A 22,500-nucleotide genomic window follows, 5' to 3' on the forward strand; every position below is an offset into this window, starting at 1 on the left:
GTGGTTTTGTAAAAATGGATAAAATCTTGTATGAAGGTGTCATTAAACATTTACTTTTGAAACGCAAAGCGACCACACAAATCAAAGAAGAGATGAATTCTAAGCATGGGGACTCTGTACAATCATTTACCACTGTAAACATTGAGACAATCCTGGCCGTATAAACACAACGTTACAGTGAGCTACAGAGATTGATATCGTCTCTGTCGCAGACCGCTCGACGGTTGTAATTGTCGGATAAGAACAAGAATTGCTTATCACGGTAGAGATCCGAAGAAATTTAATCATGGCCGGAAGAGCTTGGAAGACTATGAAGGTTCGGAATGTCCACCAACTATGATTCCGGCGAAAATATCGTGAACGTTCACCAAATGCTGCTAGGCGACCGCCGAATTAAACAGAGCAGAATGTAAAGGTTATGAACTTGTAAAACAATGTGTTATCACATTCAAAATTACCTTTGGGCAATGACAAAGTCCGCGCGTTGGAGGACGCGTTTGCTCACAATGCCATTACTTAACACTATCGACTTAACAATCGACTTGACGAACAATTATTTCGAATAGTACTATTTACCACTAGTACTACTTTGTCGAGTACTATTTGAACGGGTTACAGAGATACGAGCATCGCTGAGAGTAGCGTTTGTAGTTACAAGGTGACTATGTTGAAAAATAAATAAAATATCAGCAACAAATATTTTGTATCTTCGTTTGGCCGAAAGTTTTACAAACTCCCCCAGCACCCACTTAATGCAATCCCACAGCGTCCAAAGTAAAGCTTCTTCTGATGCGTTAACGAAATTTCCATTTATGCAAAGATTGTATAGGCTCGTTTTGTATGAAATACTTAACACTTGACCTAGATCTCTAAAGTCATTACCACTTTTTACGAGCAACAGTTTTCTAAGTTGCTGCTGTTCTTGGAACTCCCCACTGAACGCTATTCGTTCACGTTGATTGCCATTCTTTTAATTTTTCAATTAGATTTACCAGAAAATTTTGAATCACTTTACCCCTTGGTTACGTTATTTAATGAATTATAAGGAAAAAGATAACGTACTCCTTCTGTTCGTAGATATAACATGATATTTTCTGAGCGCTATTGAAAAACTGAAGAATAACCCGAAGAGTAAACTTCAGACTAAAATTAAAACAAGAGATTAAAACAAATTCTCTTTAAAAGCAATTTGTTGTTTTCTTAATTATTTGTTTGCTGTTAGAACTAATGTCAGCCAACAATAAATAAATTATTCAACAATAGATAACACATATTATTGATGTTAGCCCGAAGTAATCGACACTTCTCAAAACAAAACACTGTGAGACAGCGCCACATATTGAGTCGTCGAATCGATCAATTAGTGTCCATATCGATCGAATAATTTAATTAGCTTGACAAGGTTCTCACTGCGGACTATCGGTATGTTTATAATAAGGTAATCAACAGAAATGCCACCACGAAGCTGGTCAACCTGATACCTGATTGACGTGTGCGCCGTAATCAGTGGTAAGGAAATTAATTTGGAATTGCCGTGTAAGTGCCACTGTCGCCCAGCAATGATTAATCTCAGCGATATGGGGTGGTAATCAGTACCTGGAAATAACATCGACACGGTTGTAGCAGGGGAGCGATAAGGAATATTACCATCCTTGTCTAGATGTAGCAGTTGAGTGAATATATACTGATAAGTACAGGTTTGATGTGATAAAAATATATAACGCTCAACTTATTGGACAAATCAAAACACATGATTTTGTTAATCAACTATGACCAGGCGGGAAGATAGTCCTTACTATATTTGGGAAGAAGATACAAATCAAATTTTGATTGGCATATCGTTTGACTTGTCGAATCCATCGATTTTGTATTGGCATCCTATGCTAATTGATACATTGTTGTTTTACTTTTTGTTCTTTCCTTCATCTGAAGGAAGTATCTAATGCAGACCAAAATCGCGATTATCTTGATCGTGTTAATCAATTAATTGTCAAATCAATGCTTTAGTTTTAGTTTTGGTTAATTACAGCTCAACGTGCATTTGACCCTCTTTTTCTTACGTTTAATGAAAGATCCATTCTTTTTCGAGAAAAGATGTTTCTCAGTTTATTCAACACTTGCATTCCATTACTTATCTGCATGAGACTAAAAAAGCAATTTCATTCCTTAATAGATATAGTATTTCTGTCTTAGAACTACGTCGACCAGACTATCAATCGGCTTTCATTTACGCTCTGAAACACTGACCATATTTCCGACGAAAGTAACAAATGTTTCTGCAAGTCACCGTCTGGATCTAATGAAATGTCTCTTAGTATCGTCAATCTTTATAGTTTGTCCTCTAATGGTTGAATCCTTTGTTTATTATCCAATTGCTTTCATCCAATACATACTTACTTTTTTGTCAAAAAAGCGTTGATGAATATGTTATGTTTCCCTATCAAACAAAACATGTTGTAACATTGTTATACTTAATACTTTTTCCTCTTTAGAAAAATCAATAAGCCGAACACATTTTTATGTATGTATGTAATTTTCAAATAAGCAAACAATCATTATCAATAATTTTTGTTTTTCTGTAGAAGGATTTCATGTGTCCTAACAAATCGATAACTTGTTCCGCTTGTAACTCGATGGTCAGATAAAAAAACTTTTTATGCTTTTTCTTATTCTAATTAAACAACCAAATCCTTATATCAAATTTGTATCGCAATGTTAAATTGTCTTTCGTTATGGGTTAAAACAATAATCCTAAGATAATGAACCTAAACATTGCATTTAATGCTGCGTACCTAATTTCTGGATCTACGTATTTGAATAATTACCTGGAGTTACGATCCTCATTCGCATTTATTCCATCCCCATTCAGATCTCCGTTGTTATTCATCACCTTCATTTTAGGTGACAATTCGCCGTTACTGCAAGAAGTAGGTTGCTCCTGTTCTCTACTTGCCAGTAGTGCCTCGATTCGAAAAGAATTGGCATTGCTGCTGGTTTTGGTGTTTCGGCATAGCACGTCCGATCCTGGCCCGACGGCAGCATCCATGCTAAGATCATTGCTCGCTAGATGGCCCGAAACATCGGTCATGTGAGGCGAATTAACTGAATTGCTCTGCGTTTGCTGCTCACCACTCATTATATTTTCGCACTTTCCAAGTCCTATTGCCAGATGTTTCCTTTCTTGAGCAAGTTTTGGTTCACGCTGTTAGTTTCAATTAAATCAACACATTTAACAAGATGATTGGTCACTTGTCCATTGATATTTTTTTGAAAGCCGGGATTCAAAAACGAAAACAAAACAAAACTACACACTTTGTATACTCGTTATCGATGTACATTCAATAAAAGAACTGATCAAATCTTCTCCTTCGGTTTAGTTGTAGACCTGCAACTACTAGGTACACCTGCTTAGCCAATATTGGGTATTTTAAATGGGATAAAGATCTATCACTACGATTTCGCGACGTATACTGCTCGGTGGTTCATGTTTAACTGATAAATGTGCCCAAAAGAAGGTTTCGTTTCCTCGTTTCCGTTATCGAACGGGTTTTTGTTCCTATTGGTTCATCCAACGGAAGTTCATTCATTCATTCATTCAATGACTCGCCGCCATACTCGATGCCCTTGAATGTAGTGGGCGTGGCAACACGGTATCACAGTAATTCAAAATTATCATTTTGTGGTGTCCAATGTGAAGAGAATGGCCACCTTTCGACCACCCATTGTCTGTATACGAGAGGCATATAAGAAATTCGGAACAATTGGAATGGATTTTGAATTACCGAGAAAATGGGTTTTATGTAATGTTTTCCCATTGCGTGAAGCTACTTTGTGCTTCCTTTTCACTACTGCCTCGTCTGCTTCTTGCTCTTCTCCGGCGTTGTTACCAAGCGATAAAGTCCTTTTACTGCCGATTAGCAGTTATTAGAGTACTTCAAAGTATGTGTCCGGAGAAAATTAGAGATTGTGAGGGTTTAATAATGTATGTTCGTCCAACATCAAGTTTGTAACAGGAGCTTGATTGGAACGTATTTTGCCATTATATACCTGGAAAATGGAGTATGTGACCAGAACTAATTTGAAGTAATGAAGTTCCGATATCTTATTTTGCTGTTTTCGTAATTAAGAGCAAATGAGAATGGTTTGGCCTTTTCTAAATAAACACAGATGAAAACACAATTATCCATAATTACTCTGACTCAACCGAAATTGCATAAGAATTGGTGATTGTAGATATGTGATTAGTTCTTTTCTGGTCTGTAGCAGTAGTTCGCTTAATTTATATCTAATTAAGATATATTTGGTTCAAAGCTTCTATGTTCTCTCTATCAATTCTACGATCCATTAATTAGGTTTCGTGCTGGTTTTTTTGTAAATATGTTCCAGTCAAGAAGTTGGTAATGTTTGTCGAAATTTGAGCCTTATCGAAAGATACTCAATTCTCGAAATTCTTGAACTATCGATGAACAGTAACATATATATATTTTTAGTTGAAAATGCACATCAAGCTGTGCAATGCAAAAGCCTAATTACGCAGTGTAAGATTCCACAGTTGATATTATCATCTTATGAGCTAATTATTTTAGCTGTTCTTGTTAATTATGGACGATCCATTTTCAAAATAGTAAAAACGAAATATAGTTGGATTAAGAAATATGTGTAAGATCGTTTTTTTCGCGCGTTTTTTTCGCGCGAGCTATACTTCACCCAACTATGTCCGATTTACCTTCCGTTTTAACGTCCGACGGACGTCCGTTTAACCGTTCGTCAGACGGCTTAAAACAGCAAAAACGGACACGTCAGAAGCGGTTTGCGCTCCGTCGGTACACTCAGCTCGTTGATTTCGCTCTTCGTCTTCTGTACCGCCAGCGTTAACGTATTTGTTGAGACTCTGAAATAAGCCACATTCGTCGAAACGTCGCCGCGTTTAATTGCCGGTGTTTACAAAAGGGAAAGATCACAATGTTAGAATGATAACACAACCTTGCTTTTAACTAATCATACCCGTGAAAGATCTTGCGTAGCATTCTATGATCACCAATCGTTCCTTGGCAGTTGTTGTTGCAGTCGATCCTCATTCAATCCTCATTCAATTCCAGCACTCGTCTAACATGCAACGAAACGGATGCCCATTCCACAAAATACCTAACCTTGCACACGAGACTCATTTCTTTACACCTTACTTTCCTTGAAAATGTTTGCGCACCAAATGCTCGTTCCCGAACCAAATGAAAGATCGTCCTTAAGGATCGGTCCAGTAGCTGGTGGCCGGTAGTGCATGTTTTGATTTTGATGTTGACGGCGTTGTTACCGGTTGCCGTACTGCTGATGGAACACGCACGAAGCTAAAATGGAACAATGGATCAATCGTTGCACAAAAGTATAATTGTGAAAACGTTTTACGCATAACACGGAACATCCTCACGATTAACGAACTACACTGAACCGCCGTCGCAGCCTACTGTTTGATCGTATGATCGTATGAAATGTATGATCGTTTCCCCGTTTCCCCGATCCTCTCCACGCTTTCGAAAACCTTTTCCTTTGACGACAAAACACTCCGCTTCGTTTAATTTTGTTAACATAGCTCATTTTGGCAAAACAACGAACAAATAGGCCAGCTGGTATTTCTCGACACTGTTAACTTCGGACTTCGAAGCGAAAATGGTCACGAATATAAACAAGTCGGAGCTGTCAGTTTATTTGTCATAAAATAAGCTTTCTCAGAACAGTGAGTTTTAGTGTGTCGTCGAAGGTCGTTTCGTCAACTGAGTGACGACAACCGTCCGTTTTGGTGTCCACGTCGGTCCGAAAGCTCCGAAAGCTCGTGGCTCTTTGGGTTATGCAATAAAAATCAATTAGTAAACATTTTCACCGCTAAAATTTGCATAAAAGAACTGCAAACGCTAGCTAGTTATTTACGCAAAAAGAAGTTTAGCTACTGAACCATTGAATAATATGATGGTAATAATAATGCAATTGCATTATGCATGCAATGCAATGGGTTATGCAATAATAATTTAAAAAAAACTTTAATTTTTAATCATTGTGTTTTGATTGGTTTTTGATTGGATAAAGTAATTTTTCATCCTCATTATCTAATAATGACGACATAAAATTTCTCGAAATCATTATTCAAAATCACACAAACTTGATACACCCTGTTCTGATTTTTGTAGTGTTTTAGTTTTTCATTGACAGAACTTGAGAACGTCAGAAAGATGTGACGTTTGCATGAAAAGACCTAACTTTTTCATAGGGATTATTGTTTTGAGAGATCTTTTTTTTCTTTCTTCGTGGGGATGACGAAGAATATGTAGCAGGAAGTTTTACGCTGAAGGAATTACAGAATAAATCGCGATCAGATTTGTTGTGCCGTTAAAACAGTGTGTTTTCGTCGTCTTTGTGTGAATCTTTGGGTGTGTACAAAGAGGGACGCAAAGCGTGATTCTCGTTCTTCGCGTCTGCGTGCGTGCATATATTTTGCTGTGCTTGTGTTCAGGACCAATGTGCAAAATTGGCGTGTGAGCTTGTGATTCTGTTTGTCAGTATGGTTTTAGCAAGTATGGCTCCGACAAAGTCGCTGAAATCGTCGTTAGTGGAGCACGGAACGTACCAGTCGATTCCTATGAGTTTCAACAGATTGGGCGTAAAACTAAGCCTCATCATAAGGATGTAATTTAACAGTCCGCCTCGCCTTTCTCCGTGTGTGCATGTGTGGATTTTCTCTCTTTGAATTATCTCACAAGTTTCCCGCTATCAAATGAACATTGCTGTGTGAAACGCCAAACTCTGTGTTGATACGTACTCCCGGAACGGGAGTTAAGCATTCTAAAGATGGAAAACGATACGAGCGAAGCGACGGAAGTCGTGTACGGCACGCACGAAGATTCTGCAATGGTGATGTCAGAAAAGGTAAGAAGGACGTTTGCAGAGGCTGGGCGTGATGAAAGGGTGTTGTGTCCGCGAACTCGGGGAGGAACACAAATCAAACGTGCAAGAAAGGCTTCGCAAAGTAGCTCGTCAACCCTGTCTAGCGGTTCAGTTTCTTCAAAGCAACCGATTATGGTATTTGGAATCTATGTTTTTATGCTGTTGCCTCTGCAAAGGCAGAAATGCGTAGAGTAAATCTAATTAGGAGCATTACCTAATGTGCTTTTGATCTGCTATTCTGGTCAGAAGAAGGTTTAGCCACGGAACTGTACATGAAACGTAACTTGATACATTTCCATTGTTTTGGTTTTCAAATATCGGCAGATATATGATACTTTCGACGACTGTGAATGTCCAAGCTGTTTAACGTCCATAACGGCCCCGAAACAATGCAAACGTCTTAAGTGTATCAGTAGCAGCGCTCGGGTTACCATTTTGTGTCACCTGCTATGCCAACTTATTTACATTTTTACCTTGAAATCGCCCATTTCTACGGAACAGGTGCAGTCGCTAGCCGGAAGCATTTACCAAGAGTTTGAGCGTATGATTCAACGGTACGACGAAGATGTGGTCAAAACACTCATGCCGCTGCTGGTAAATGTACTCGAATGCCTCGATTCGGCTTATCAGACGAACCAGGAACAGGATGTAGAGCTGGAGCTGTTGCGTGAAGACAACGAACAGTTGGTGACGCAGTACGAGCGTGAGAAAAATGCGCGCAAGCAGTCCGAGCAGAAACTGTTGGAGACAGAGGATCTGGCCGAGCAGGAGAACAAGGAACTCGCCAGCCGGCTCGAGTCACTGGAGAGCATAGTGAGGATGCTAGAGTTAAAGCACAAAAATAGCATGGACCACGCTAGTCGGCTGGAGGAGCGGGAATCGGAGCTGAAGAAGGAGTACAGTAAACTGCACGAACGGTACACGGAGCTGTTTAAGACTCACGTTGACTACATGGAGCGAACGAAGCTGATGATGGGCAATTCAACCCACTCGCAGGCTGGTTCAGCCTCCGAACGGCTTGATATGTCTCGTTCGCGTCTAATGCCCATGATGCGCTCGACAGGCCCAGTGTCGTACGGGTTTGCTTCACTCGAGAACTCCACCATGCTCGATACGGAAACACTTTGCAGCGAGGAGGACAGTGGGCCCGACTCTGGCCCACCATCGTTGCAGAACGAAATCGAAACGAAAGCTACCGAAAAATTAGAACCAGAAAAAGTAACAACGCCAGCAGAAGCCAGCAGCACACCTGCAAAGGTACTGCAAAGCCCTTCTGGCGGTGTGTCTGGCAAGACGACTACGAAAAAGGAGCAAAGGTCGGCGAACACGCTTTATCAGGAGCTGTCGTTTCAGGATGATAACTTGGAGAGTGAAGAGAACGAAATCACTGGTGCCTGGGTGCATCCGGGCGACTATGCGTCATCAGGTATTACAATGTTCCGCTCATATGAAGCAACTGTTCTTAATTTTTCACCGTTAGACTGGTCGATACGGTCAGACGGAAAATGTTGCACAAACCAAAATTTCAAACAACAAACATATCCATTTATTGACACAGTTGATGTTAGAGTATCGTTTAAATTTTGCATATGTTCATTTTACAAACAATTAGGCAATTGTAAGAAAAAATTAAGCTGAAGATTAATATAAATAATGTTTCTCCATAAGCATGTTGTTTGTTTGTCATCCACTACGATGTTTCTAACGAAAAGCGGTAACCCTGAATGGCTTTACTAATCATAAACTTCTTTTTCCATCGGCTTCTCTACTTTGCAGCTAACGATAACTTTTTCGGTAAGTGCTTCTCAAGCTATTTCCACTCATGTCTTGTTCATGTCGCACGTTACCACATCGTTAGGGTTTGGGAGGAGCGTTAATATTTGGATCTTATGATTAAAGCCAATTTTGATATTTTTTTTCTCGGTGCATAGGTATGGGCAAGGAAGTGGAAAATTTGATAATGGAAAACAATGAGCTGCTAGCTACAAAGTAAGTTGGGCTTGTCGCAGATACACTATTTCTTTTACTTTGAGAACTTTTCAAATCTAAACTTCCTCCGTGATTCCTTAGAAATGCTCTCAATATCGTCAAGGACGATTTAATCGTCAAGGTGGATGAGCTGACGGGTGAAATTGAAATCCTCCGAGAAGAACTGAACGCAGGCATACTGGCGCGCAATAAGCTGAAAGTCAAGGTATCCGAGCTTGAGGAGGAACTCAAGAAAACCAAGGCACAGGTGAAACAAGCGTCGTCTTCGGCAACAGACCAGGAGGAGGAAGGTGACGTACCAATGGCGCAACGCAAACGGTTCACCCGGGTCGAAATGGCCCGTGTGCTGATGGAGCGGAACCAGTACAAAGAGCGATTCATGGAGCTACAAGATGCCGTTCGCTGGACGGAAATGATGCGTGCTTCCCGCGTCGAAACACTAGACAAGAAGTCAAAGCAAGGCATTTGGAAGTTTTTTAGTAATCTCTTCAGCTCCAACGACAGGCCAACGAGTGAGTCCCCCGGGCGTCTACACCAGCAGCACCGCTATGGTGGCGTAGGTGCGCAATCCGCGCAAACGTCACTGCTGCCTGCCATGCCCGAGGGACGCATGATCATTGGGGCAGGCAGCGGCAGTGGCAGTGGACTGAGCAGTAACTCTGGTGCTCTACTTCGCTCCTCTGGCCATGCGAGTAACATTTTGGTGCTATCGAAGGAACCCGAGCTGAGTCAGTCGGAGCGAGCGATGCAACGACGTCGTGATCAATATCGCCAAGTGCGTGCACACGTCCAAAAAGAGGACGGCCGGTTGCAGGCATACGGTTGGAGTTTACCTAGTCTGAAGCCATCTCCATCAGTAAACAGTGGCGTGAGTGGAGGTGGTAGTGGTGGTGGTGGTGGCGGAACTGGACGGTCGACGGGAAGCGGTGTACCCGTTCCCGTCCCTGTCTACTGTCGGCCTCTGGCCGAAGCTAGTCCACACATGAAAGTTTGGTGCGCCAGTGGCGTCAACATGCAGGGTGGATGCACCAAGGATGGTGGCTGTATTGTAGGTGCAGCGAGCATCTTTTACGCGAAAGACACGGCTGGTGGTGGCGGTGCACAGATTACCGAGTTGACAGGAGATGAAGCCTCGGAGACGACGGATGCGAAGGATTTGGGAGAGCTCTTGGAGCGCAAGCTGTTGGCGCTGGGAGCGCCGACCACGTTCGATGCCGATAGTGAACTAAGCTCATACGTGTGGATCTGCACTAGCACTCACTCTGCGAGCACCGTTACCGTAATAGATGCGAAAAACCCTTCGGAAGTGCTGGATTCCTTTCCGGTTTGCCAGAATCATCTTCTGTGCATTTGCACCGTGCGCGGTGCACTAGAGATGGACTATGCGATGCTGGAAAACAGCGAAGTTACCAAATCAGGTACGGTCATGCTCTGATTTCGGGTTAATTTCTTTATTAAGAAGAACCATTATCATTACTCAATGGAAGTTCATTACAAAGAGAACAAAATGCCAAATACTGCAGGTTTTTTTTGCGAATGCGAAATTTTAAGTTGGTGCTATATAGTTCCGCCCGTTCTAACCTGAAAACAATAACACTTTTTTTTGAATGACAAAACATAAGCTGTGTAATATATGCAATATGCATTGTAAATATTTCGAATCACCTGCTTCACCATAAAACGGTTTTTACTTTTTCAGTTCAAATTGTTTCTAAATTGTTCTAAAACACTACCCAAACAAATCAACGATCTAGTATATACAAGAAATCGATTTTTTCGTACTTTTACGCCATGATTTTAATGATTGAATAACTCCTAAGAATTTATTGGTTGCCTGATTGCCAGTCTTGAGCCTGTTCGTTCCAAAAGATTCAAGAACAATGATAATAATAATAATGTTCCGAATCTGGTTAATCGCTACAGGTAAAATGTTGGAGAAACCAGGAGAATCTCCGGACGATATCGGTAAGGTATCCTACGAGAAAGTAGAACGACCATCCAATAGTGATCAAGTAGCAACAACGGAAACGGCGGCCGAAGAACATAAAGTTACCGAACAAGCACAGGAGGTAGTTCCATCGGTGGACATGTCATTGGAGCAAGCAACCGAAGCAAGCAACGATCGTGATCTTAATCATAACAATAAGGTAGGAAGTCGTACGTGGAAAAATTAGGCAGCACTAGAACGCAAAATTCTGTCTTTTGCAGGGATGTAACGCGATCGTAGAGAACATCAACGTAAGCAAGAACGACATTGTTGTTCCGCTGGCGGTCGATGGTAATGATAATACAATCGTCGCTTCCCCCAAGCCTCAAGAGTCGTCTGCAATCGAGGAGTCAATATCATCGATCGGTCCGACTATGTGGCTCGGAGCACAGAATGGCATGTTGTACGTGCACAGTTCGGTTGCTCGGTGGAACGTTTGTTTACATCGAGTGAAATTGCCAGACTCGGTACTCTCCATCGTTCACGTCGAATCACGCGTGATAGTGGCCCTGGCGAATGGAACGCTGGCCGTCTTCCGTCGACAGGTGAACGGTGAGTGGGATCTCAACAGCTATCATCTGCTAACGCTGGGCTCGCCAAAGTACTCGGTTCGCTGTTTGACCATTGTCGGTGATAAGGTGTGGGCCGCTCATCGGAATAAAATCCATGTCATTGATCCCATTACGCTGTGTATCCTGAAGTCATTCGAAGCGCACCCTCGAAAGGAGAGTCAGATTCGTCAAATGGCTACTACAGGTTTGGGTGTATGGGTTTCTATAAGGTGCGTTTCCAACGGTAGTAAATCAGGTAACTTGAACCGGTTGATACATTTAATTTTTTAATCCATTTTCTTTCGCTACTCAGACTGGACTCTACTCTAAGGCTGTTTTCGGCTGAAACATACGATCATCTGGAGGATATAGACATTGATCCATACGTATCGAAGATGTTAGGAACTGGCAAGTTAGGTTTTTCTTTTGTACGCATTACGGCTCTGCTGGTGTCGTGTAACCGGCTGTGGATAGGTAAGCCATGTCGGACAATTTACGTCGCAAACGAAATATATCGGAAATGCCCACTTCCTTGCTGTCTCATAGGAACTGGCAACGGCGTAGTCATCTCCGTTCCTTTAACCGATGCTAGCGGTGCTTCCAACACACCATACTCACCGCGGTTCGCAAATGCTCAACTTTCTTTCCACGGGCACCGCGATGCGGTGAAATTCTTTGTATCCGTACCGATGAATCCGCCGAACCATGGGCTCCCTACAACGTCGAAGGATATGCTGGTTATATCTGGTGGCGAAGGTTATATTGACTTTCGGTTAGGTATGTTTTTGGGCCTCGGTTTTGATATATTCAATGTGCTAAAGCTGGTGCTTATAAACTGATACGCTAACAAAAAGCAACATTACATAGTAGTGCCGCGTAGGTCTGCAAAATTTCAAATAATTTCCATTTTTTAAATATGTTCCATTGTTTGTCGCATTTATGGAACTGGCCATGACTGGTTTGTCATATGCTCATCGTTTGATGAAAAATTAGTACTATTCGAAAAAGAAATCAATAGCGACAGATTTATGGGCCGAATTTTAGTACTCACACTGTGCAGACTGTGCATGATAATACGATGAATAGAGTATTTAGCTAAACTAAGCTTTGTCCCGATGTTACCTTTACCATGTGATCGAAAAAGCATGAAATTTGCATGGCCTAGCGTAGTTGAAGTGGTTTGTTTACAGTGGCTGATCTGTTTTACATTGAAAAGTTTTAGTTAATAATTAAAGGTTTGCATTACTTAACTTGTGATGCTGTGCTGTTAGTTTCAATGACAATATGTTGTAAGCAAGGGCTTAAAAGTTACTGTAATAACGCTGTAGTCGTGTATATTTGAAACACTCATGTTGATCGAAACCGCAACGATAGACTTACAAGCTTAAAGTATAATTTTCAATCAAAGATATTTGAAATAATGCTCAATCCTGATTGGAACACTGTTTATACGGGGTACGGGGAATTGAGATAACGACCGCGAAAGGACAATTGTCTTATAACTTGACGCGTAGTTATTACTAAGTAGATATTACTAAGTAGAGTATATGCTTTTCATTGTTCAGTTGCTTTTGCATCAAACATACCCACTTCGAATATTGTTTATCTATAACTTATGGTTTAATTCTTTTCGATTATTTAAAAGTGATGATGTAAATTCTGCAGGTTTTATTTTATTCTCTCCCAATCACATTATCATTATTTTTTCTTCTCTCTTTTTCTCTATTTTAGAAGAAATTGTAGAAGATATGTGCGACGCCGCAACACATTTATTAGTTTGGCGTGTTAGCTCATCGTATGATGATTTATCTGTTTGTAGTTGAATTTAGGCAAAAATGAGCTTGAAAAGTGAAGTAGTAAAAACACACAGAGAGAAATCAAATGCAATCGAAACCCATTTATAATTCTCGAATCTATTTGTGAAGGTATGTTACTTTCAGTTTTTCCGATACTTTATTTTCCTTCGTTTGATGGTTTCTTGTTTTGTTTGCATTAAAGTTTTCATTGGTTGAACTAAAGGATAACCTGTAGGTTTATATTTATGTCGTGCCATATGTTACGGGCGTTGTAGATAGCTTGTATCGAGTTTTCATATAATGAAATGTACATATTCGATCCGTTGATAAATGTTTCTATATGTGGTGTAGGTAATGTTTATGCCATTGAAATGTATTTTTTTCTGTTCCGGGGGGTCTAGCAGCTTCTATGTATATACGATCGGATTTATTTTTAATTATGAACATATTTTCAGTAATATACGATTCTCAATTGGCATGTAATTGACGGGGTTAAGGGCTTTGAGAAGAAGCTTTAATTTTTATATCTTGCTTTCGACTTTGTTTTTCGTGCGGAATGGAGGATATACTATGCAACAATTTTCAATTATTCTATTCATGTACGGAAATAATGGTACAACTCTACAATTAATGATAAATGTTTGGTTTGGAATGATGTTTGGGAAAGCTTTAAAATTATCGTTGGAATTTCGGCCTAGAAGTCTACCTTATGGTTATTTTATAAAATATGTTTATTGTTTTGCTATTGCGCATAATGCTTTACTATGCGCATATTTAATTTATTTGTTTTCGGTTTCTACTTAATGTTTGATCTTAATGTGTGTGCATTTTTATTGCATCTTATTAAAAGTTACTTAGTATTTTATCTTTACACTAATATTAGATTCTAATGTATAACTTAACTTGCGCCACGATTAAACTAAAGCATTCGTTCTATACCATCTCTTACTAGGCGACGGAGACATGGAAGCCAGCGTTGAGTTGGAAGCTAACCAAACCATTGAAACTCGAAATGAAAAGAGTTACATCATCGTGTGGAAGGTTAGCAACCGCTAAACTGCACAATATTTGGAGCAGCCCAGCTTGTCTGTCTATTTCCGTCGCTCGCCACTACCACGACGAATTCATCCGCACGCTGCCTGGGGACAACGCAAAGGACAGCGAGTCGTACTCTGTATTTTAAGTACTTTTCACAACAAACGTACACGATACACGAAAAACAAGATATAGTTGCTTTCGCAAATACGCTACACACAAAATAACACAACCATGCAAAACATATGCATAGGGATAGTTAAATAGGGGAACTTGGCAAAGTAAGGACCGTAGTCTATTCCCCTGGTTTAGGTTTTGTTTAGTGTGTTGCTTAGTGTCAGTGATTTTTATTGTAAACGTAGTGCATTTTAAGCACACACCGTACTCTTGGCTGGAATCGGGTTAGTCACAATTTGTCAAAAGCCTGTGTCTACATCTTACCGAAGGTTTTAAGAACTACTTTACTGGTTAGTGTACGCTGCAAGTAAAGACAAATTCCGCTTCACGACAACCTCCTCAGACGCCATTACTACACCACAGCACAAACATCCTAAAAACAACGACAAATGATTCCAAGTTACAAACCAACACCTGCCCGCCAAAGAATAAGATTAATCGAATTTTTAATTTGGACCCTACCATGTTCGAATACGACACAAGTACACAAGTTACACTTAAACCAGTTACACTATTATGATTAATGTTATTGCGAAGATTAATTATTACTATTGCTATCAATTGATTCAAGTCCGCAATCAGCTTGCGACATCGTCAGATCACATGGTAGCTATTACACTAAAATGCAGATACTATTAACCTAAAACAAACAAAAATTATTTTTAGAAGCAAATTTTTCGTTTACATAAACGTTTAAGTAGAAGTTCTCTTCTTTTGTATATATTATAGTTGGTGTATTGTTTTCGTGAAAATTTTAGGTATATTTTCGATGTTTTTAAACAATTGTTTTTATTTCAATAACTATTTTCCTTGTTGTTTTCTGGAACCTTGTTCTTGGATAGAATTTGAATTGTTCACAGCAACATCGTGCTTTGAAACCTACGATAAGACATTTACCTATAAACATCTTTTAAGCCAATTAAAGCTGTGCTATTACAATAGAAAGATTAAGGCCGTGAATTTGAAAGATTTTAAAGTTCTTTAGGTTTTTATTTCATTCTTAGGAAGAGCATACTGTTTTAGTGGAGTGTTTTATACCTTTAGGAAGCGATTCTTTAACGTGATTGTAAATCTAGTTTTTACTTTGATTCAATATTGTGTAACCTTTCGCGTACACACTACCCAGGTGTGCAGACGCCAGATACAATGCATACTGTATAAAATAGAAGCAGAATTATTTGCAAAAAATCAAATAAAAGTAACCAACGCAGTAAGAAAACTAAACATAGTGCGTAGTATTGTCCTTCTTGTCCTGTCCTTATTTTGCCTTTGGTTTGTTCTTCTTTTTCTTTTCTTTTTCTACATCTGGCAGCTACATCCTGGTATTGGCCTGCTAAGAAACTCCATCGAGCGCCTTCATCCGCCAACTCGATAAACCGGCCGCTTATACACCGCACGTCTGTAAAATCGTCGTACAGTGCGTACAGTACACTGTTGTAACGGCTCTATCCTTGTCCCTCCACTGCACTATGGGGAAAAGGCGGTCATAAGTCAATTTAGAAAACTGAGGTTTTAATCATACTAGCCTAAAAAAGATAAGTTATCTATGTTAAATCCGAATTGTTAGCCTTCCATATTGTGTAGATTCCGAGAATACATCTCTCAAAGTCGAAAGAGTGATAAAAATGGCTATTTAAAATCAACTTTTGTCAGCTACTTTAACGCGATCGTTAGTATAGTTTTGCAACGGTAATATACCTATGTTATACATCATTCGAAAGGTAATTAATTCTTCTTTCTTATGAATAATTCTTTTTTCATATTGCTGGTATAGTTTTATCGGGAATTAGTATAGACAACTACGAAAAAACACAGTTTTTCAACTTTGGCAATGCAGCAAATTTTTCCCGCGACCTCCCGCAACTAAACTGGGCATTACAATCAAAGTTTAGGCAATTTTCAGTATGTTTTGGTCGCATATATTTGCCAATTCATTCGCTAGGCTTATTTTAATAAAACACCTCCTGGTGCATATGGAGACGCCTGGAATTAATTTTACTGATGTAGTTTAAGATTTTTTTATCATGGAGGAAAACATTAATGACGATATCGCGAATGATCACGCATTTAACCAAGTAGATAATATCGATTTAAGGCTGGATGAAGACATAGACTAATAAGTATTCCATCAAACATTTAAATAATAGTTCATGGGTTGGATACTTCGGGTGGTAATAACTACTTGCTCCAAAGTTCCCACAAATGGAGTGGGTAAAGCTCCTTGGTCATTTCATATCCTTTTTTTAATTCACAAGGCATTCGATTTGTAGCAGAAAGTCAGTATTGTGCGCAACCAGACGAAAGCGACGACATAGTTCTCTCATCCCATAGATAGACATCCCAGAGAGCCAGTTCTATTCGAGATATTTGTTTTAAAAGTCATCCAAACTTATAACTTAAACCAAGCCAAAAACTACTCCAAATTTACCAAACTTTAACCCCAAAAAACCTGGATAACAATAAAAAAAAAGATAGAAAAATAATAGCGCTTCAATCAATAGAAGGTGGATGGGAAATGGTGACCTCTAACTTCTGCTCAGTAAAGCTTTCAATATTATGCGAACGTAGTGAATGTATTTTATTCTATTGCCGGCAATACTTACCATAAATTATCGTAGGTTATTCCATTTGTCTGTGCTTTTAAACAAAAAAAATGTTCGTACTGTCTATTTATTTAGCGAACACATTTCACCGCGGCTCTGTTTTCCACTGTTTTCTTCATTTTCTCTCTCGGCTTTGGACTATAAATATATTAACGTTTATTTACAAATATTAGTTTTGCTTTTTTTGCAGTGGTTTTCCTTCTTTTTTTTTTTTTTGTTTTATTTGTTTGATTCTTTTGTCCACTTTTTCTATTCTCAATTTCACAACCATTATGTAATGAAAACTTGCTGGGAAGCATAAATTATGATTATCTTATTCATTTTTCTCGTTTTTTGTTGTTGTTGTGTTTCGCTTTTCTTCCACGGTGTATCGATTTAAGTGTGTCTGAATGACGTGTCATATTCTAGTTTGTGTTACTCATATTATACAATAGAATGGCACAACAATTATTTTTCCTCGTACTGTTCGCTGCTTTCACATTTTACTATTGAGAAGTTGCTTTCCGTAGTCCTTTTGTGGAATACATTCCACTCAGGTTTCTCACCACTTCGTTCCTTGTTGCAATTCACTCAGTTGCATTCACGATCCCCGCTGTTGCCCATTTATGTGAATGGCTTAGTTTGTTAGATCTGTTTAATTTGTTAGAGTTTTTAGTTGTGTTTGTAATTTGATCAGTTTCCTAGTTTGCCTATCGACATTGAAATACGAAATGGATCCTTTGTCCAATTGATGCGAATGAAAGAAATGGAAAAAAACAACTACATAACATAAACGATGGAACAAGTTAATATTGTTATCAAAGAAATGTAGAAACCAACAAATGAGATGCTATCTTTCCAAACCGCAATAGTCTTCCGAGCGGGATTTTTGCCAGAAAAATGAAAGAGAAATGTAAGGAATAAGGATTTAATAACACAAAATAAAGGGTAACAAATAAGGAAAGAATGATGGAAGAATATGGTATAAAATGTTAGCCTTGCTCAGCTCGTTACTTTTTAACCCGATAGCTCTTAATAGGCGATTCGCGGAACTTCAAGTAATGGATAGTTAAACAAGCGATTCTAGCACCGCATATTACTATGAATGTCGCTTATATGTGGCACAAGCACGTGTCACGTCACATTTCAGAAAGTATTAGTACTCCTCCGAATGAATGCTGGATCGATTAATCTGCGCAGTGAACTTTTCACGTAATCAAGAGGGGGTTTTCATCCTTCACAAGCCTTAAAGGAAGAATCTGTGTCGTAAAAGTCCTACACCTCTGATTTGACCGTTGTAAACCACTGATGTTTCTTAATCAAACTAGATTTCGCATGGGCCATTCAAAGGTTTGTCTCGGAGTAACTTTTGCCTTAACATTAACGCACTAGCAGAGACGCTTCGATGAGTAGTTTGTAATGTTTTCGTTCTGTATGTTTGACTACCGCTCGTAGTGTTCTAGAGAAAATTTCTCGCCCTAGACTTCTGTCTAAAGTGTTTTTTTATTTTCGACCACTCACGTTTTTGTTTGTTTGTTTTTTCGTCGTCTAAGTTGCGACATAATTGCTTGTTACGTAAATTTTCTGTCTCTTGTTTTAATTCATGTGTTATGCTTACACCTTGATTGCTCTTGCTCTTCTGTAATTCTAACAACTATGACGTGAAATAACTATGAAAATCTCCAATTTCTTGATGCTAACTTCGCATGTTCGGCTGTCATGCTACTTCTAGAGCGTCATACATTCTACAATTAAACTTACTTGTCGTGGGTCACTCTTTGTATTACTTTTGTTTACGCTCGCTAGCCATCTGAGTCTCTGAGAATTGCAGTTTTGCCGCTCACTAACACCATGTGTGCACAGTTTACGATTCGCTTCAATATCATTTTGGAAGAAGATTCACTATGGCTCTCTTGCATGTTGGTTTCGGTACTGGATTTTGCTACAGTTTGCTAAACGATAGCTGCATTGTTGCCTCTAGTCTGGTTTGCGTGAATGCATATTAAGTAACTAAATCCTAGTTTACATTGTATAGACGTCGTTTGCTTTAGCTATGTTGGTTGAAGTTTTCGTTTGGTTGTTATAATTGTTGGGTGGTGCCGTACGGTTTTTGATTCGCTGTTTTTGTTTTCGTTCATTGTTTTGTTTGCTACAATTACACTTAAATAGACGTTAAAGAAGACGAAAAAACTCACTCATCAGTTTCGTTATTGTAAGTAGGACTGTTTTTGTTTTCGTTTATCAATTCTTTTGATTTTGTGTTATTTCTTGTCTGCCATACTTCCTGCATTCCCAGTTTGTAATTGTATGCGTTGTGTGCTCTACTTTCGTGTCCGGCAGCTCCGCAGCGTTTCACGCACGTAAGTTCCAGCGGCATAAGCAAGTTTCTTCGCTAACACACTTTGGATTTTCGTAAGTATGCTAGGAGCTTCGATCAGTTATTTTGCTATTACGTGACTAAAAATAGTGTTACGGTAACAAACCGGTACTCGGGTTTCGATTTTTTATACCCATAAACAACTTCGTCGTATTCTCTTTTACGCTCGCTGATTTTCGGCAGGCTTTATTATCGTTTTTAATTTAGCATTTTTTACCATATTTTTCTGATATGTCTATTTTATTTAGAACTTATCAGTTATTGTACACCCCACCATTGCGGTGATACTGCAATCGAATTGGTTGCGAAATTTCGGTAGCAAAACAAATCTAACCAACAGAATACAACGATGTTACCTAACAAACAATATACTCACAACATTCATTTACACGCGTCTAACAAAGACGTCTACTCATTCGGTACATGCGTTTCTGTTGGTTTATCCTCGTCGGAGTCTAAAGTTAGGCAATTCCTCAGGAAATCTTCCATCGATCGGTATACGTGCTCGATCACACCGGTGAGATCGTGACCTTCGTCCGCGTAACTCTGCAACGATTAACAGAAGCCATTGGGCCGGTAAGATGATATTAGCAAACATCCAAGTGCAGGGTCGTTGGTGAATAAGAATATAAACACTCTAAAGAAGTGGACAAACTATAAGAATTGTGAATAGTTGTTAAAGAATGTTTGGCTATCATTTGATGTGTTTTAATGTTCGTTTTAAAATGGCTTTTCATGCATCCAATTTTTTTAACATTTCAGCATGTCATACGGAGCGAAGAAAGGTTGCAATTGTACTACTGCATTAATCTTTAAATGTTATGTTCAGTTTCACAGCTTCATGTAGTGGTAGTTGAATAAGCAGTGATACATGATCTAGTTGCCCTTCAGCACCCAAAATCATTGCCTGTAAAACAGTTTCAACCTCTCCTAGCATTAGAGTCCACATGTCTGTTCTGGCCCTGCCCATGAAAGCTGCACATATATTTAATCTTACTTGCTAATGATGCCCTTGTGCTTTGGAGAATGAACTCTAAAGAAAAGTCAGCCATCATGCAAATGTGGAGGAATACAGCGCTCTCAGTCATTCCCCATGACCATTGCTTCGCAGATGTTTTGACAAAAGCAACTACAAACTAGAAAAAAAACACTAATCTGCTACGAAAACCGAAACGAAACAACGAACGAAATTAAATTAATCAAATGCATGTCTAAATCTCTAATAGTTTCTGTAAACTGTGAGCCAAAAAAACGAAAAAGAAGAAGTTTCCCCCAGAAAATAGCACGTAAGGGTAAACTAATATCAACGCAGCAATCTATGGGTTGTGAAGAAAAAGGGTTTCGAAACCAAAATGGTTTTCATCGGATGCTTTTTTGTGAATACGATCCATGCGATCGTTCGGACAAAAATCTCGTTTAGTCTAACTCTAACTGTCTGTTAGTCTTTATCTAAAGATGTTTCAAAAATACTAATCAATCATGGTTTTCACCTGTACAGTGATCAGAATCCTTTTCAAGCAATGAATTTGAAGAGCGGTGCTTACATTACAAACTGTTATCATTTACAGTCATCTCATGAATCTTGACTTTCCTTTCCGCAAATTAGAAATGATTAGTTATTGAGTTTCTGTTTTCTTCACATAAGAAAAGATCCACCGACACCAGCTGAATTTACTCACCAAATATCGGAATATCGTGCCAGACTCGGAAAGCGATCGTGCTAGCTGGATACCGTGCTGGTATGGTGCCGTAACATCGGCTAGGCCATGTATCAGGAAGTACGAGTAAGACGGAATTTGGCGTCCCTTTTGCGTAGCATCCGCTTCGACGTACGCTTTGTAGTTTTCAGCTGGCACTCCGAGGACTCGTTCAGTAAACACAGAGTCTGCGATGGAATATTTCATTTGTTAAGTTCTATTCTCACACATCGTGCAGCGCGGAACACTTACTGTAATATAGCCAATCAGTTACCGGGGACACCGAGATGCCACACTTGAACACAGGCTGCTGAGAGCCAAGTATCATAGCTGTGACATATCCTCCGTAACCCCAGCCCCACACTCCAACCCGTGTCTCGTCAAGGAATTTTAAAGTATCCAAAAGATACCTGTTGGCGCATGAAAGTAGAATGTGTTATGCGTTACTTCCGTAAAACTTGATCGTTTGGGTTGCCTTACCTAAGCACTGCGATTTGATCCTGAACCTCAACACCGCCAAGGTGTCGGTACAGAGCCTGCTTACCCTGACCACGAGCTCCACGAACATCTAGCCGGATGTATACGACGTCGTTGTGACTCGACATATACGTACCCCAGTCAATTTTGAACTCTTCGGACACTGCGGTCGATCCGGGTTTCCCGTTTCTGCGTATCGGAACCATACAAGGAAAAAGATTTATTTTGAGTAGATACGATTGATTCAAAGCAGTGTAACTATTGCTTTGATATAAACTTACACTTCAACAAGTACCGGAAATGCAGCATCACGTAGTTCTTCTCGCCAGCTGGGAGGCAACAGTAATTGCACAGCCGCTCTTGTACCATGTGGAAGCGGAATTTCGAATGACCGTTGTGATGGAAGCGCGAGTTCCGACAGCTTGCTAGCAAAGAACGGCCTGGTGTCGTATAGTACGCGCATGAGCTTATGATTGTGCGCCGCATGAACAACTGGAATAAATCATAGAATCAATCCACTTCGCGCAATGAATTGATAGTAAACCCAACTCCTACATACCCGCCAATGGTAACCCAGGACCTTTACACTCCAGTATGTAGTAGGATATTCCCGCATAGTGTGAAGTGAACGGTTGCGAGCTGACAAATGCGTCGAAGAATGAACAGTTGCTGTAGTAGTAACGGCTGCCCCACAGGACGTCACTTAAATCACAAGTGATGCACGTCGGTTCCGCTCTGAAATTGTGCCAATAAGTTACACATGAAGGTTACTAATCCGTAATCCTAGTGACATCGGATTGTAAATCGTTCAATGGTATCAGTATCAGTAAAAAATATAGTGGAACTACCCTCATATTAACTGTATTTAAAAAGAATATTAATAGCAATACAACAAAGAT

The 22,500-nt window shown here is 39.6% G+C and overlaps 3 protein-coding genes across 8 annotated transcripts in view; 1 reads left to right on the forward strand and 2 right to left on the reverse strand.

Moving 5' to 3' along the window:
- Window positions 1-3,136, reverse strand: part of LOC131215466 (homeobox protein Hox-B3-like) — an 11,837-nt gene extending 8,701 nt beyond the window's left edge. Inside the window, exon 1 of the mRNA XM_058209855.1 lies at window positions 2,826-3,136. Coding sequence (XP_058065838.1) covers window positions 2,826-3,136 — 311 coding nt within the window. The remainder of the gene's footprint in view (window positions 1-2,825) is intronic.
- Window positions 3,137-6,358: 3,222 nt separating this feature from the next.
- LOC131216475 (JNK-interacting protein 3) lies at window positions 6,359-15,669 on the forward strand. 4 transcript variants are annotated; one of them, XM_058210976.1, is made up of 10 exons: window positions 6,359-6,936; window positions 7,435-8,359; window positions 8,710-8,727; window positions 8,865-8,922; window positions 9,004-10,340; window positions 10,846-11,033; window positions 11,152-11,690; window positions 11,774-11,934; window positions 12,007-12,237; window positions 14,209-15,669. In XM_058210976.1, the coding sequence occupies exons 1-10, from the start codon at window positions 6,838-6,840 to the stop codon at window positions 14,310-14,312; spliced, it is 3,660 nt and encodes a 1,219-aa protein (XP_058066959.1). In that variant the 5' UTR covers window positions 6,359-6,837; the 3' UTR covers window positions 14,313-15,669. The 4 variants fall into 4 exon arrangements, with proteins under 4 accessions (XP_058066959.1, XP_058066958.1, XP_058066960.1 ...); XM_058210975.1 differs by having other exon boundaries at window positions 6,359-6,915; window positions 10,846-11,069; window positions 11,131-11,690; XM_058210977.1 differs by having other exon boundaries at window positions 6,359-6,915.
- A 1,480-nt stretch (window positions 15,670-17,149) lies between these two features.
- The window catches only part of LOC131206079 (dipeptidyl peptidase 4), an 11,037-nt gene continuing 5,686 nt past the window's right edge, over window positions 17,150-22,500 (reverse strand). For 2 of the 3 annotated variants that reach the window (XM_058198470.1, XM_058198469.1), the window contains exons 12-17: window positions 22,161-22,336; window positions 21,883-22,093; window positions 21,605-21,790; window positions 21,377-21,534; window positions 21,107-21,312; window positions 17,150-19,973 (exon numbers count right to left, since the gene is read on the reverse strand). In XM_058198470.1, the coding sequence (XP_058054453.1) occupies window positions 19,836-19,973; window positions 21,107-21,312; window positions 21,377-21,534; window positions 21,605-21,790; window positions 21,883-22,093; window positions 22,161-22,336 (1,075 nt within the window). In that variant the 3' untranslated portion in view covers window positions 17,150-19,835. Of the gene's footprint in view, window positions 19,974-20,917; window positions 21,019-21,106; window positions 21,313-21,376; window positions 21,535-21,604; window positions 21,791-21,882; window positions 22,094-22,160; window positions 22,337-22,500 lie in introns of all 3 variants that reach the window. The other variant, XR_009156784.1, reaches the window with a different exon arrangement.

This window comes from Anopheles bellator, chromosome 1, assembly GCF_943735745.2.
Source record: "Anopheles bellator chromosome 1, idAnoBellAS_SP24_06.2, whole genome shotgun sequence".
Classification (NCBI taxonomy): Eukaryota; Metazoa; Arthropoda; class Insecta; order Diptera; family Culicidae; genus Anopheles; species Anopheles bellator.

What these genes read in the sequence shown, in the direction of transcription:
- LOC131216475 (XM_058210975.1), top strand. Translation starts at nt 6,838, where the DNA reads ATGGAAAACGATACGAGCGAAGCGACGGAAGTCGTGTACGGCACGCAC. An exon ending in CAGCGAAGTTACCAAATCAG is followed by an intron (nt 10,341 to 10,845) that starts GTACGGTCATGC and finishes TAATCGCTACAG; the next exon opens with GTAAAATGTTGGAGAAACCA. An exon ending in GTGTAACCGGCTGTGGATAG is followed by an intron (nt 11,935 to 12,006) that starts GTAAGCCATGTC and finishes GCTGTCTCATAG; the next exon opens with GAACTGGCAACGGCGTAGTC.